General features: G+C 30.8%; 1 protein-coding gene across 1 annotated transcript; it reads right to left on the reverse strand.

Moving 5' to 3' along the window:
- Positions 1 to 7,494: 7,494 nt before the first annotated feature.
- Positions 7,495 to 10,295, reverse strand: LOC107639974 (uncharacterized). The gene is made up of 2 exons (XM_016343528.3): positions 9,743 to 10,295; positions 7,495 to 7,828 (listed from the first exon to the last, which is right to left on the reverse strand). Exons 1-2 carry the CDS (start codon positions 10,269 to 10,271, stop codon positions 7,623 to 7,625), a joined length of 735 nt encoding a protein of 244 aa, XP_016199014.1. The 5' UTR covers positions 10,272 to 10,295; the 3' UTR covers positions 7,495 to 7,622.
- Positions 10,296 to 15,511: the final 5,216 nt, after the last annotated feature.

Consider the following 15,511-nt stretch of genomic DNA (forward strand, 5'->3'; position numbering starts at 1 on the left):
TCATCTTTACCATCTTCATCTTCAAAAACATCATCTTTACCATTGCCTTGAACATCAATCCCATGTTTCCATCCTATATCACTTCTATTTCCAGTTGCATTTTTTCTCCTAGAAACAGTAAGTCTAGGAATATTAGGAACTGAAGATCCTATCCCTAAACCAATATTCTCAGATATTTTGTATTTTTGTCTCTAAATCAACAAATCAACAAAGTACAAACTAAATAATTAAGCAAAATTATCCATTTATCCTTGTTAACAAAGTTAATAAATTCAGATTTCAAAATTTTAGACATTCAGATTCAATAACAACTAACTAATACAGTAACACTAACAAGTAAGAAGTAACAACTAATTATTTGGCATCAAATAGAAGAACAAAGAAATACAAATAATTAACTAACATAATGTAATAGACGGTTAGAAGTTAGAACACAATTCTATTTCCACTGTACGTGATAATCAATCCAAAACCATATAGCAACTTCTCTTCTATATCTAATGTAAACGTAAGACCTCATTCATAGTTAATAAATTTATCAGGTGATTTAGCTAAGATACCTCTGTGTCTAAATAAAACTACCCTAAACTACATTAAAGATTAAGAGATTTAAAAAGAAATTTGATTCTACTTTAAGGATCATATTGTATAATCCTTTAAACATTTTGCTTCGACAAAACATACCAAACTTACATAAAATTCAATTATAACAACACCTGAGGGAAGATTTGACTTGAAAAATGAAGAAAAATTTCATAGATACATCAAATAAAAATAATTAAATAAGATTTGCTATTGAATACCGAAAAGAAAGCTATAAAAGAAATTAGCAGATTCAATAACAACAAATTCAGATTTCAGAGTTTTAGATTCAATAACAACTAATAGTCTAACACATACTAACAAATAAGAAGTAACAACTACAAATTTCAAAATGCAGCAATTCAAAATAGATTAAACTCACATTAACAAGTAACAACTACCAAATGCATCAATTGATTCAATTCAGTAACTAATTTTTTTTTAAACATACTTGAAGGCTGAATTTGAATGGTTGAATGGAGTAGGCTCAGCTGACACTGGCGTTGCTGTGCTGTGCTGTGCAGACAAGCGACGGGCTGAGGACACGACGAGCAACGAAAGCGCGATGACCGGCAGAGGATACGACGACCGACGGAAGCGTGGCGGACGACAAAGGCTCCACGAGTCCGCATTCTTCGATGCAGCACAGGGAGTGAGAGAGTGAGAGTGTGTCGAGCTAAATGAGAGAGCGAGAGTGAGAGAACGGCGGTTTGGGGAACAGCGAACGACAGTGAGGGACCGCGGACGGACAGCGGCGAGGGATGGACCGTGGACGACAAAATGCGAAGACAAAGAGGGCTTGGAGAAGAGAGTGAGTACGAGCAAAGTGAGGGGTTTAGCCATTAGGGTTAGTGGGTTACATTGCTGCCTTTCTTTTTTTTTGGGCTCAAAACGGCACCGTTTTGGCGAAAAAGGCCAACCAAAGCAAACTCGCTGACTCGTGAATAAACTCGCGAGTTTAACCGAGTCTACCCATAAACGAATTTTTGTGTCCGAGTTAACTCGATTCCACTACCTAATCTCGTAAACTCCTACGAGTTTACGAGTTAACTCGCGAGTTTGACAACAATGGTTGATTTGGCAATGGAAGTGAAAATGTGGCATCTATTGATCTTCTATTCTTCTTGGGTTTTCAATCCTGTTGGATAGTACCTCTTTTGTTTTCTTATGTGAATACTCAAACTCAGAAACTCGTGCGTGTAGAACTTCAACCACCTTCTTTTCCATCAAATCATGTTTTGGATCAATTTTACTGCAATTTGCATATAGAAATATAGAGTGAATAGACAAAAAATACATAAAAAAATTTTTGAGATTACAAAAGTACACACCACAAAATTAAAATTTTAATGTACACACTAAAAATAGCTAACAATGAGAACAAAACTAACCTGCCATTAGAGGAGTTTTGTTTTCGTTAAGTTTAGTATATATGTGACCACATCAAAACGTTGAGTTGAACTTCTTATCATTGTTTAGGGTATCTAAGTGAAAAACAACAATTTTGTTTATTTTAAAATCAACAAAATATTATTATTAAAGGGTAGAACGTCGTTTTTGAGTCATAAATTGATTGAACTCTAGTTTTACAAAATTCGCTAGAGGTGACAACTAGGTGAGAGGTTGAAGACATGTCTAGAGATGAGATTTGAAGATTGGAAGAGAGCACTTCACGGAAAAACAGCTTAAGTGATTCTGGTAGATCATCAATCGGAGCTGCTGCATGGAAGAGAAAGAAGAAGGAAAAAAACCCTTTCAATGGTGACAAATGCTACTATAGCATTGAGGTGTTGTTAAATTAAAGTCGCGAACAATAGAGAATCCAAAAAGATGGTTCTTTTGTTGTCCTTTGTATAAGGTGTGCGTTTGCAACTTGGTTTCAAACTGTGTTTATTGGAAGTCTTCCTTTATATTCATATCTTATTCTGTTTATCTTCAATGAAGCAGAAATCTGAGTTGAGATATGAGTATTTTGTCTGGCTTGATAAAGTTCAAGATGAGTACAACAACAAAGCTATTTTGGATGCTAATTTGTTGCAACATTCACTTTTTGGAGAACAGAATGATATTTCGAGTCAATGGATGGACCTATCTGTTGCAACGCTCGAAATTGATGTTGAACTTGAATACTAGGATAAGAGCTGAAATTAGTGACCTTAAGAAGTTGATAATTAAATTGTATACGAGAATGGTTATTTGGGATTCTGCTTCAAAAAAACAACACTCTACCCTTTAACAATAATATTTTGTTGATTTTAAAACAAGCAAAATTGTTATTTTCCACATCAGATATCCTAAACAATGATAAGGAGTGCCGATTCACCGTTTTAGTGGCCAACATATATATACACTAAATTTAACAGAAACGGAGTCTTTTAACGGCATATTAGTTTTGTCTGTTGTTAGTCATCTTCGATGTGTACATTGGAATTTTGATTCTGTCATATGTATTTTTATGACCTTAATACTTTTGTCCATTTACTCTAGAAATATATATATATATGGAAACTTCTCGAACTCATCCATCCAATTCCTAACCTTCTTTTGTGACTCATAACCTCCAGAGGAGAGAAACAGATCGTTTTCTTTGTTAATGATATGGTTGAGGCTTCGATTCTTCGTCCATTTAAGTCGCATCTTCACTATGCTCCATCGCCATTGTTGCTGGTAGTGGTGGCAGAACTTGAACAATTAGAGATGCAATTTTTGTTAAATTTATTGTGCATTTAATTTAGATTTTGATTTGGAAAAATTAGAGTTTTAAACTAAGGAACGTGATTCAATATACAAGGGATGTCACATGTTTATTTTTGTTTGTCATTTCAACCAATTTCCTTATATAAAAAAAGGATTTTTTATGGTTGAACATTTTTATAGTATTTTAAAATATTTAAAAAAAATTGTCAACATTTTCAAAGATTAGAAAACAGTTTTCGTAGTTTACCATCATTTAACGGAAAAACAAAGAGAGGCAAGTCCACCATTCCTATCAATAATGAAAGAAAACGTATTATTTTCTAAGAGTAAATAGCTATTTTTAACTATGAAAGATTCGAGTGCTAATAATAAAATTGACTATGAAAGAATTAAATAAATTTTATATCCATAAATGATGAATTGTGTTCGACAAAAATATCCAACTATTAAATTTTTATTAATTTTATTTAAACCACGTTAAATTCAAAAATTAACTTTATCACCAATCATCTTCAACTTTTAACTTTTTGATATGCCTCCTTCTTCATTTTTTCTTTTTCCTCTTCTTCCATTGTATAAACAAAATGGGAAACAAAAGAACCCTAAGGCCAAATCTATTTCCTTTCCAAATTTGTCCATAATTATTCACACTTGCGCCTCTGCCGCGAGCTGTGTAACACCCTACCACACAGGGCCTTACGCTTAAGTCGTAAAGCAGAGGTGGCAAGGTATTACGACTTCTAAAAGAAAAGGATATGTACATAGATATAGTTGGATGAAGTCATATCTAGGAGCCTTGAAGGATAAGCTAATCAAAAACGATAAACAGGAAATCGTGTCACACTCGCATGGATATATGTAAAACGGACAGGAAAAAATCAAAAGGAAGCTGAAAACATATATACATATCAGAGTTCCAAAACTTATATAGCAAGCTCCAGACTCGACCTGCGAAGCTAAGGCCGGCCAGAGTATATGATTATATATATACAACCCAAAATAAAAGTCAAACCACAAAGTAAACCCCTGTATCTCCAAGTCGACCTCTAGGAGGGACAAAACACAAAATGTACATGTGGAGATTCTATAAACATGTATACATAGCCCAAAATCAAAATATGACAGTCAAAAAGGTAGTTCTTCGCTTGTAAGGAGAATACCCAGACGCTCAACGAGGTGTCTCTTGACCTGCATCTAAAAAACAACAACATAGTATGGGATGAGAACCGGAGGTTCTCAGTATGGTAAAGGTGCCTGCATAGTTAATGTAAAAGGTCTCGGGAGAGCCAGAGGCATTCCTAAAATTCCGACACTCAGAATCATTCTTAAGGAAAATAAACTAAACCAAAAGTTAGGTAAGTTATCTGAGGTATTCTAGTTCTGAATCTGACTTTAACTTAATACTTCACTTTCTGACTCCTCCAGTTCTCCGAATCTTTGGTGGAACAACCCTCGTCATTCCTCCGCCAGACAAGGGGCCTCTTAGTTGCATAGACCAACATTACAGACAAGAAAAACACAAATAGAGAAGCATTTACAGCAAGTAGAACAAGTAGCAGATAAGCAGAATTTAACAGTTAAGCAAACTAAAACAGTGCACACCCAAACAAAGCAAACAAATGCATATGATGTATGCCTGTCCTATGGCTGATGAGTCTCATCTGTCGGTTATACAGCCAACCCGACATGTCCTGGTAGTTAACCATTGGACAGTCCCTCTGTGCGCGCATCCCCAAGCTCAATAATATTCCATGGAGTTAAACTCCAAGCTCAAATATAATATTCCATGGAGTCACACTCCAAGCTCAATAATATAGTATTCCATGGAGTTAAACTCCAAGCTCAATAATATTCAATATTCATATCTATATGCATGCCCATGGGGGAATCCGGGGAGTTAGAGTGCCCAGTCACATCTTGCGACAGAGGGTCAACAAATAGTCTCAAATACACAAGCTACATGATAATCTCTTTCCTTTTTAGAATAACACCTCAAATCAAAACTCTAATTCTTATAGAAACTTTGGCAGTATCTCCTTTAAAACTCGAATTTCTGCCACCCTCAAGGGTCCCAACTATCAAATCAAACACCTCTCAGTCCTTCAAATCGTTTTCAGTAACAAATTATTTCAAAATCAAATAAATACCAATATTAAATCTTTTTCCAAAACTGACCAACTTCAACAGCAAATTATTGACAATAGCTAAACCTCACATTTTATACCATATACACAATCCATCATTTATTCATTCATTTCATTCCTATCTTAAGGTCTTCTAGCCTAAGTTTTCATGTGACATTAAACATTAACTACAAGAAACCAAAACCATACCTTCGTACGGAATCAAAATATTCAAAGCTCTGGAGAAGCTTTCTGACCGAGCTATCGAAGAAGAAAACGTCCAGAATCGTCTGTGCCTCCTAAATCTTTCGTTGGCCAAACTCAAAGAGTAGAGAAGTTACGTCACCGTCAATTTCCACCGATCAAAAATGGTGCCAACGTGTAGAAGAAGACGATACAAATACTTTTATCGGGTTAGATTTTTTATTGGAGTTACGGATTGTAAGAAATCGAAACCAGAAGTTTAGTAAGGTTTAGGTTCTTTTTTTTATTCTCTCTCGGCTACGCTCTTCCTTTTTTTTTCTTTTTATCGTTCTCTTACGATATTCACACAATATATATATGTGTGTGCGTATGGCTTAAGGAAGCCTATAAGCCACCGCCTTGGCTTTCTTTATTATTATATAAGCCTTATGATATATATATATACACACACAATCCAATATATAATGATAATAATAATATATACGTAACTTAATGCAAAATATAAACTGCCTTTTATTTTCATGCTTTACGATTAATAATAGTAATAATAATACTAGTGATAGTAATAATAATCATGTAGTAGTAATAATAATAATAATAAACGTATAATAGTAATAATAATAGTAACGTAGTAATTATAATAACAACAGTAAATTTATAATACTAGGGAGTAAAATCATATAAATTTATAATACATATAATACTCATAAAAATTATATCCAATGTTTATAATAATAATAATAATAATAATAATAATAATAATAATAATAATATAGATTTGATTAAATTCAAATTATTATAAAATTAGTTCAATTACTAATAATAAAAATAATTTTCTAAAAATAAAAAAATTCTAATTTTATAAAATAAATTATAACTTATTTATATTTATATTTTTAAAATTGAAAGTCGCTACAAGCTGTGGGGCATGTGCCTCTAGTTCGGCGTTTTGCCATATGGCCTTCTCAACCTCCGCCTCCTTTTTTCTGAGCTGCCGTGCCACCACCTCTTTCATGGCGGTCAACAACACCTGGTAGTGTTTCTGCCTTTTCTTTGCCAATATTCGCCACAACTCCTAAACCCTATTCTGAGGAGAAAAATCGTTCGCATCGGCGATCGCCAAAAGTAAATGGAAACTATAAGGAAGATTTAGAGCAAAGTGAATCCGATGAAAAGGATAATGTTGATCTTGGAAGCGTTATGATTGGTTGTTTTGAACTTTTATCCAATAAAAAAAAGTGATTAAAAAAGAATGAATAATTTGGTACCTGAGTTTGGAAAAATTGTTCAATTTTGTCCCTTTGTTATTTGATTTGAGAAGTAAAGTCTTATATTATGAGAATAGAGATAAGAGAGAAGAATAAGAATATGATGAAGATTGAAATCCATGAAGTTTTAATGTTTGTTGTTATTGTTGTTGTGAAAATTGAAATTCAAAAGATATTAATAGATTATTATTATTGTTCATGACCACATTGTTGTTGTTGTGATCTGTGGATTATTTTCTTTCGAGAATTAGCACCTGAAAATTAAATGATAATGTTAGGTGATGAGTTAGAAAGAAGGGAGGTAGACAGATTTAGAAAAGAGATAAATATGGATTTAGAATTTTTTGTTTCTCATTTTATTTCTATGATGGAAGAAGAAAAAACAAAGGAGGAGGCATAGCAAGAGGTTGAATATTGAAAATAATTAGTCGCAGAGTTAATTTTAGAATTTAATGTGTTTTTTAAATAGAGTCAACTAAAATTTAATGATTGAATATTTTTGTCAAATATAATTTATCTTTCTTAAATATAAAGTTCATTTACTAATAATAATAATAATAATAATAATAATAATATAGCAAAAGTAGGTGCAGGTAAATACTTTGAAATTTCAAGGACACATGGTGCCATCTTATGATTGCTTAAAAATGTAAAAAACTTCAAAATCACAATTCATGCACATATGAAAAACACAAAACGCATTATTATTAGTTTATTATTACTACTTCATTCTTCTTCCAGCATCTCATTAAAATGGCTTGTCTTCTTTCTCCTCCTCTTCTTCTTCGACAGCAGGCTCATTTAGATCAAATCCTAAAATGATTTTGCCTTCTTCCTCATCTTTGACTCCCTCCACTGGGTGGTTGAGGTCAAACAGCAGGTTGCGAACCGCCGGTGAAGCTCCACCTTCTCCAACCTCGCCGGAGGCAGCACTGCTTCCTTCTTCGCCAGCAGCTAAACCACATACGTCACAAAATGGAAAATTGAAAAAGACAATGAATGGATCATTAGTTCATTACATACTCACATTTATATGCGAAATTCATTTTATTAAGTAGCAATAAATAAAAGATATTAAAACTTGTCCTACTTCAGATATTTTTATTTCGGAAATATTTGGTAACCAAAGAAAATCAGCCAAAAACAGCTATAACTTGCCTTATTTAGTATTCATTAATTGTTACGACAATTAATTAATACTAAATATGACAAATTCTGATTATTTTTTTTGTCTATCTATCATTACCCTTTTTATTTAGAGAAACACGCATGCACACAAATATTATCAAACTAGATATAGAATTTTAGATCCATATAGAATTTATTCTTAGATTCACATGTATAATTAAGATTCTTCATTAGATTGATTCTCTGATGTTACATTTTACCGTGAATGACATGAAACATCATAAACATTACAAAAGACTCCATCTAGTTAGTGGGTGGAGACAAATAAGACACTGATATAAAAACATAAAATGATGACATAAACACAAGACATGAAATTTAAGTACTTATTTGGTATTTAAGTATATAACACTACTTATAATTTATCAATTTAATAAAATGATAATGTTATTTCTGTCACAAACTACTACCACCATCTTTCAGTTTAAATTACTACCATTAAAATCACCATCACCACTTTTTTTTATCACCATTTCAGTTCAAATTATCACTATTGAAAATAGCAAACCAGATAACAAATTAAAAAATCAAATCCAATTCAATTTAACATGCATGTGAATACAATTTTTAATCAACATTCGATCCAAATAAAAAATAAATAAAAAAATTATAGGTAGACAATGAAAATACTAAACAATATGAATAATGAATATATCGGATGTTCATTTCACTAGGTGTGCGGATGGTTATTCTAATATTAAGATTTAGGTAGTAATTTGGAGGTGTAGTGTGTTTTGATTTGATTAGTAATTGTTCATGTTGTTAAAAAAGTTATTGGTTACCTAGCATAACCAATAAAACAGAAAACTATGAAGATATGACTTCGAGAAAAAGAAGCAGAGAAATGGTGGAAGAGAGACGGAGATGGAACTTGAAGAGGCAGAGAGACGAAAGCAAATCAAAATATGTAGAGGGAGACGCGAAAGTAACGACGACAATAGTTAATTTAGCAAAGGCATAGACGATGATGAATTTAACAGAAAGAGGCTCAAAGATGAAAAGAGATAGATGATGATGGATGAGTTAGCTATGGTGACAACAGAGAGCCACGGAAGAAGGGAGGAGAAAGAGAAACAGTAAAGGAGGAGGCAAGAAAGGAGAAGAAGTGATAGCAAAAAAGGATAAAGGAATAGGGGCGGTGGAGAGAGACAGAGGAGATGAGACGACGGTTTAGATGGGAGGCATAAAGAAAGAAAGGAGGGTGTGAAGACTAAGGAAGAAAGATAAAAGTAAAAGGTGAAAATTCAGGTGGAGTTATATAAAATTAATAATTAAGAATTATTAGATAAAAATTTAGTCAAATTATTCAAATCATTTAACTGTTTTTAACTATTAATTTTATGATAAAATTGACCGTACCTAAATTTTCATCTTTATATTTATATGTGTTATCATGTTTATTATAATTTTGTGTCTCATTAAACAAACGATGCATATATATTACAGGCTTACGGCATTCATATTTTTAATAGACATAGACACTAACTAAATAGGCTCAAAATAATAAAACAGCCACATTTATACAAACACAATATATAACACATTGACTGAATTAAAATTCAAATATCTTATAATCAAATACACACAAAAAAATAATTCAATTTTTAATTAATTTATACTTATATATCTCTATTTAATAATTTAAACTTTTAAAATAAATAATTGTATGACAAGTTATACCCTCGTGACGGTTGCCACTAGCATTGGTGGCGGCCTTTGAAGAGGAAGGGGCGAAAGTAGGTGGCTTGAAGAAGCCACGGTACTGGCGATCAGGGTGTTTTCTCATATGTCCAAAAGCTCCCTTCCAACTCGAAAATGTTTTGCTACAAATTGGACATGTTGGTGTACCGCTTGGAGGATCCATAATTTCGGAAGCCTTTCGCCTTTTAATAGGACCAATAATGTTATTACCACCCAAAACCACTGCACCACCACCCACCGCAGTTGCAATAGCCCCACTTACCATCATCTGCGGTGGTGATGGTGGTGGTGATGATGGTGGAAGGGCGCTTCCTCCGTTAGCATCATTATTTGTTGTGAGATCCGTGAGAATTTTCTCAGGAGTCTTAAGAATGTTTAGTTTTTCTTCTTCACCACTTAAGTTGGGTTGATCAACAAGTGGTGAAGATGGTGGTTCAGTAACGGGAGTTGAAAGGGACAAGGATGGAAGTGAGGTGGTGGAAGCAGAGGTAGAATGGTTCTTCTCCATTTTTTGATAATGAGAGTGAGCCTGAGAAGGAAATTGTGCGATAAAAGGATATATATTTGCATGTCAATATATATATGGGAGGTGCATGAATCATCCTTTACTCAATTAATAGTCTATATTATTTATTTAATAATAACTATTTACGTCTAGATATTTTCATCTTAATATAATCATTAAAATATGAATATTTATTATATCAAATAATTTAGAGAAAATTCCGTTTCTCTCTCCTATGAGATATTAAAATGACACTTCCCTCCCTTTTATTTTATAAATGTACATTTTTCTTCCTTCTAGCTTTTAAAAAACCTCCTCTTTAATCCATTTTAAACTTTTTGTATGAACTAATGTTAACTTTATCCATTTTTAAGAAAAAATAAATTATTTTTAAAAAATACTCATTAGCAAAAATTTTATTTTTTATCATTAAATTTTGCTTACCAAAATACCTTTTAATAAATTATTCTTTTATTGATTAAATTATATTTTTAAAAAAATTTAATAATTATATTATTTTTTTCTAAAATACCCTTAAGTAATTTTTTTATTATTAAATTATAATTTTACCAAAAATTTTGTTAACAATTTTTTTTATATTTTACTATTAATTTTTTGATATTTATATATATATTATTTTAACATTAAATAAAAATTTCTTGTAAGATTGTTTTTCAATATCAATATATATTAATTGTTATACATATTAACAGTGGTAAGATTTTTTATTTAATGTTAAAATAATATATATTGATATCAAAAAATTAATAGTAAAATATAAAAATAATTGCTAACAAAAATTTTGGTAAAATCACAATTTAATAATTAAAAAATTATTGAAGGGTAGGTATTTTAAAAAAATAATTTAATTATTAATCTTTTAAAAATTATTTTGGTAAAAATACAATTTAATAAAAAAATTATTTATTAAAGGGTATTTGGTAAGCAAAATTTAACGATAAAAAATAAAATTTTTGTTATTGGGTATTTTTTCAAAAAATAATTAATTTTTTCTTAAAAAATGGATAAAGTTAATATTAGTTAACACCAAAAAATTAAAATAGATTAAAGAGGAGGTTTTTTTAAAAGTTAGAAGGGAGAAGAATATACATTTATAAGATAGAGGGGAGGAAAGTGTCATTTTAACATCTCACAAGGGAGGAGAGTGAAATTTTTTCAATAATTTAATATAAATATTAAAGTTGTTTACCAACTTTAAATTATTATCTTTATATAAAAATATTTTTATATGATTAGTAATTATATTAATTCATATAATTATGTTAGCTAGGTGTATATTAACATTAACTATTAAAATCAATTATTAAGGTAAAATATATATTAGAATATAAAATTTACATTAAAAATTAGTTAAATTATATATCTATTACACAGTCGTGTAATGATATTTGTTCTTTTGGATAATCATTCACGTTGTTAATATAAAAGGTAGTTATTTTTGTTAATATTTTTTTTGTTTCTCCCGATATGTCCTAACCCGACAGGTGAAAGTTGACGAGTGATCTGACCACTCGACCAATCCAAATTAGTTTTATTTTTGTGAATATGATGTTAAGTAATTGAATGTACGTGTAAAATTACTATGTACTGATAGTACATCAAAATAAAATTCATGTATTTTTTTTTTGGTGACTAAATTCATGTATTTATATACAAATATATAATGACTAATTTTAATAGCTAATTTTAATGTACAACTAATATTTTAAATTAATTAATGTGTATGTATTATTCTCGTGGGGTCAAAAAAAATCGTTGCCAATATTTCGTGGGTAAGCTATACATGTGTGCTAATAGTGGTATGAACAATACAATAGGGCTTCTCGAGAGGGAATGAAAAGTGTGGCATGTGGTGGAATGAGTATAATTAGTACAAAGGAACATTTAATGTCAATTAATCCCTAATTATGTTATTTACTTCTTTGGATTACAAAAGTTGGCCAAGTGTTGTCTCTTTTTTTTTTATATATAAAAAATTATAGGTAGACAATAAAAATACTAAACAGTGTGAATAATGGATATATTGGATGTTCAATTCACTAGGTATGTAGATGGTTATCCTAATATTAAAATTTAGACGAATAATTCAAGAGTGTAATATGTTTTTACTTTATTGAGTCAATTTAAAAATTTATTGTTTACATTATTCACAAAAATTATTATCTACCTAACAAAATTCTTTTTATATAGCTTCTTTTATTATTTGTTTCATTTGTATGACAGAAATTTAGCAAAATGTAAAAATAAATATATATAGTAATTTTTTTATCATCAAGATGCTTGATGATGCTTCATATATAAAAGAAATACATTTCTTATATATGGTAAGATATCTATGAAATTAATTAAATTATAATTTGGTCAAATAGATTATTATTATTATTATTGAACTTGTTATTAATTAATTATTTTAAAAAATCTCTTTATTATTAATTCATTTTTACTCTCTTCCTTTATATTTAATTTATATGACAAAAGAATACAAAAAATACCTAAATTATTAGAAAAAGATTTAAAAGAAATAAAAATAGAGAAAATAATATTTAATTTTATGTGCTAACATAATTTGATTGAATGTATTTTAATTTATAATAAAAAATATATTTTAATTTAATTTTCTTTTTTCTTGTTTAATTTTATATGAAAAAGACATTATGAAAATTATTAATTATATATGCTATATGAATATATATTAGATACTCCGCACTCCCTACCTATTTACATAAATAATTAACATAGGTAAAATTTTGAGATGGATTATATTCTTTTTTTTTTTTTCCTATTATTATTTTGTCAAATTTCGTCCATCACTTAATCTAATCTAATATTTATACAAAAGAAGGCAGAGATAAACTGAGTGACATGAGTGAAGTGTCATAAAAAAAAATAAATAAGATTATAATTTTAAATATATTACTAAAAAAGGGAGACATGAGGTGTGTATAGCAAACAAAAATAGATAAGGCATAAAAAGAAAAGAAAATTTTAGTTAACGAATGAAATAAAACTAAAAATTAAAAAAAAAAATTGGTATTTATAAAATATATATTGTAAAAAAAGATATAAGTAACAAATTATATATTGAAAATTAAACCGAAATGTTTTAATTATCATTAATTAATAAGTTATTTAAAAGTAATTTTATTTACTTATATATTTGGTTATTTATATATGTATCCATCAATATCTCTATGTCAATTCCAATATATGTATCTAAGCCACTAAATTAGTAAATTTCACACATGGAATCTAGTCACTTGGATATGTTGCCACAAGTATGGATATATTAATAACACCTCTCATATAATTATATAACTTTTCAGGTTTAATTTATAAGGATGACTAAAGATTTTGTATCTAAATTGCTTAATTAAAAGGTTGCACATACAACAAAATTTTTGGGTAAATATGAATCCGGAAATGAATATAAAGCAACAAAATGAAAGAGCATGGATGTGACTATATATTACTGATATTTACTCATAAATTAAAATAAATATTCCAAATAAGTAGGATATCTATCACCACCAGTATTATTGTATTCATAACTTCTATATATTGTTTTCAACAAGTAACCAATCCATACATAATTTAATTTATAAACCAGAAAAACTTAAAACCAAGAAACCCATAAAAGTAACAAAATAAAACACCATGCATGCATATTATTATACAACTGAAGCACAATAATATAAATTAAATGTGATTAACTTGACTAATCTTCCAACAATTCTCATCATCATGCCTTATCTTCTTCATCGGCAGGCTTATTGAGATCAAACCCTAAATCTTTTCCTTCATCACCGTTCCTTCCTTCGTCACCATCGCCTGCTCCTCCTCTCTCCATTACTGGTTGATTGAGATCAAATGATCCGCCTTCTCCAACTTGGCCGGCGGCGCCAACACTTCCTCCTTCGCCAGAAGCGGCACTACTTCCTCCCTCCACAAAGCCTAAACCACATAAAAAAATAAAAAATGAAAAACAAAGACAACAAATCATCGTATTTTTATTTTTAATATTGGATTAACAATGTTATTTTTTTAAATTGTGATCTACTGTGATAATTTTTTAAAATGTGAAATGATTTAATTTACGTAGTACAAATCGGACGGTCTCATTTTTGTCGTCCGATTTGTATTTAAAAAATTAAAAAAATTTGGAGTACACAAATCGAACCGTTCGATTTATATTCCAAATTTTTAAAATTTTTTATCTCCTATAGTTTTAAAAAACATCAAAAATTACCACATTAATTTATAACACTCATCCTATTTCCATGTCCAAATTTTTTAACCTATGATCACACACCGCGAGAAATTATATATATATACTTTCTTTGATCTTAATTTTCATAACAAAATTATGCATGCACGCATGCATATGATATACATATACCCTGGGTGGTGGCACCACTAGTAGCGGCGGCGGCGACAGAGGACGTGAAAGTTGGTGGCTTGAAGAAGCCACGGTACTGGCGATCAGGGTGCTTCCTCATGTGTCCAAAAGCACCTTTCCAACTTGCAAAAGTTTTGTTACAAACTGGGCATGTTGGTGTTCCAGTTGGAGGGTCCTTCACTTCCGATGCCTTTCTCTTTCTACTTGCACCAACTGCACCACTCCCACCGGAACCCGCTTCACCTAACACCACTCCCTCTCCACCAACACCAACCGCTATTGCCATAGCAGACCCGCCAATCCCTCCTTCTTCTGCGGCCGAAGGCGGAGGAGGCGGCGGGCTTTCCCCGCTTTCAGTGAGTTCAGCCAGCACTTCTTCTGGTGTTTTCAGAATTACTGGTGGCTCTTCAACAGGGACATCTTGCGGCGACGGTGGTGGTGGTTGTTCGGTGGTGGAGGTTGAAGGAGAGGAGGAGGAGGAGGAGGAGGAGGAGGAAGAGGAGGAAGCATTTTTGTCCATAATTGAACCAAGAAATGAGATGGAGTGTGAAGGAGAAGAAAGGGTGCATGAATGAAAATGATTAATTATTGTTATGTATATATATACAGAGAAATACAGAATCAAAAATATGAAGCGTTAATTAGCGGGTGTGTGTTTAAGAGAACACGTAGCTTTGTGAAAGGATGCGATGCAATAAACACCTTTTCGAGACGCCGGAACAAGTTTAAATGTTTAGCGCCAACACACAAATTTTGGTGCCAAATTAATTAAAACTATTGCCTCTTCAGTTTTTTTTCTTTTTCATGTTTTTCCTTCATTTCATTT

Source organism: Arachis ipaensis, chromosome B5 (assembly GCF_059453495.1).
Source record: "Arachis ipaensis isolate K30076 ecotype BB chromosome B5, ASM5945349v1, whole genome shotgun sequence".
Lineage (NCBI taxonomy): Eukaryota > Viridiplantae > Streptophyta > Magnoliopsida > Fabales > Fabaceae > Arachis > Arachis ipaensis.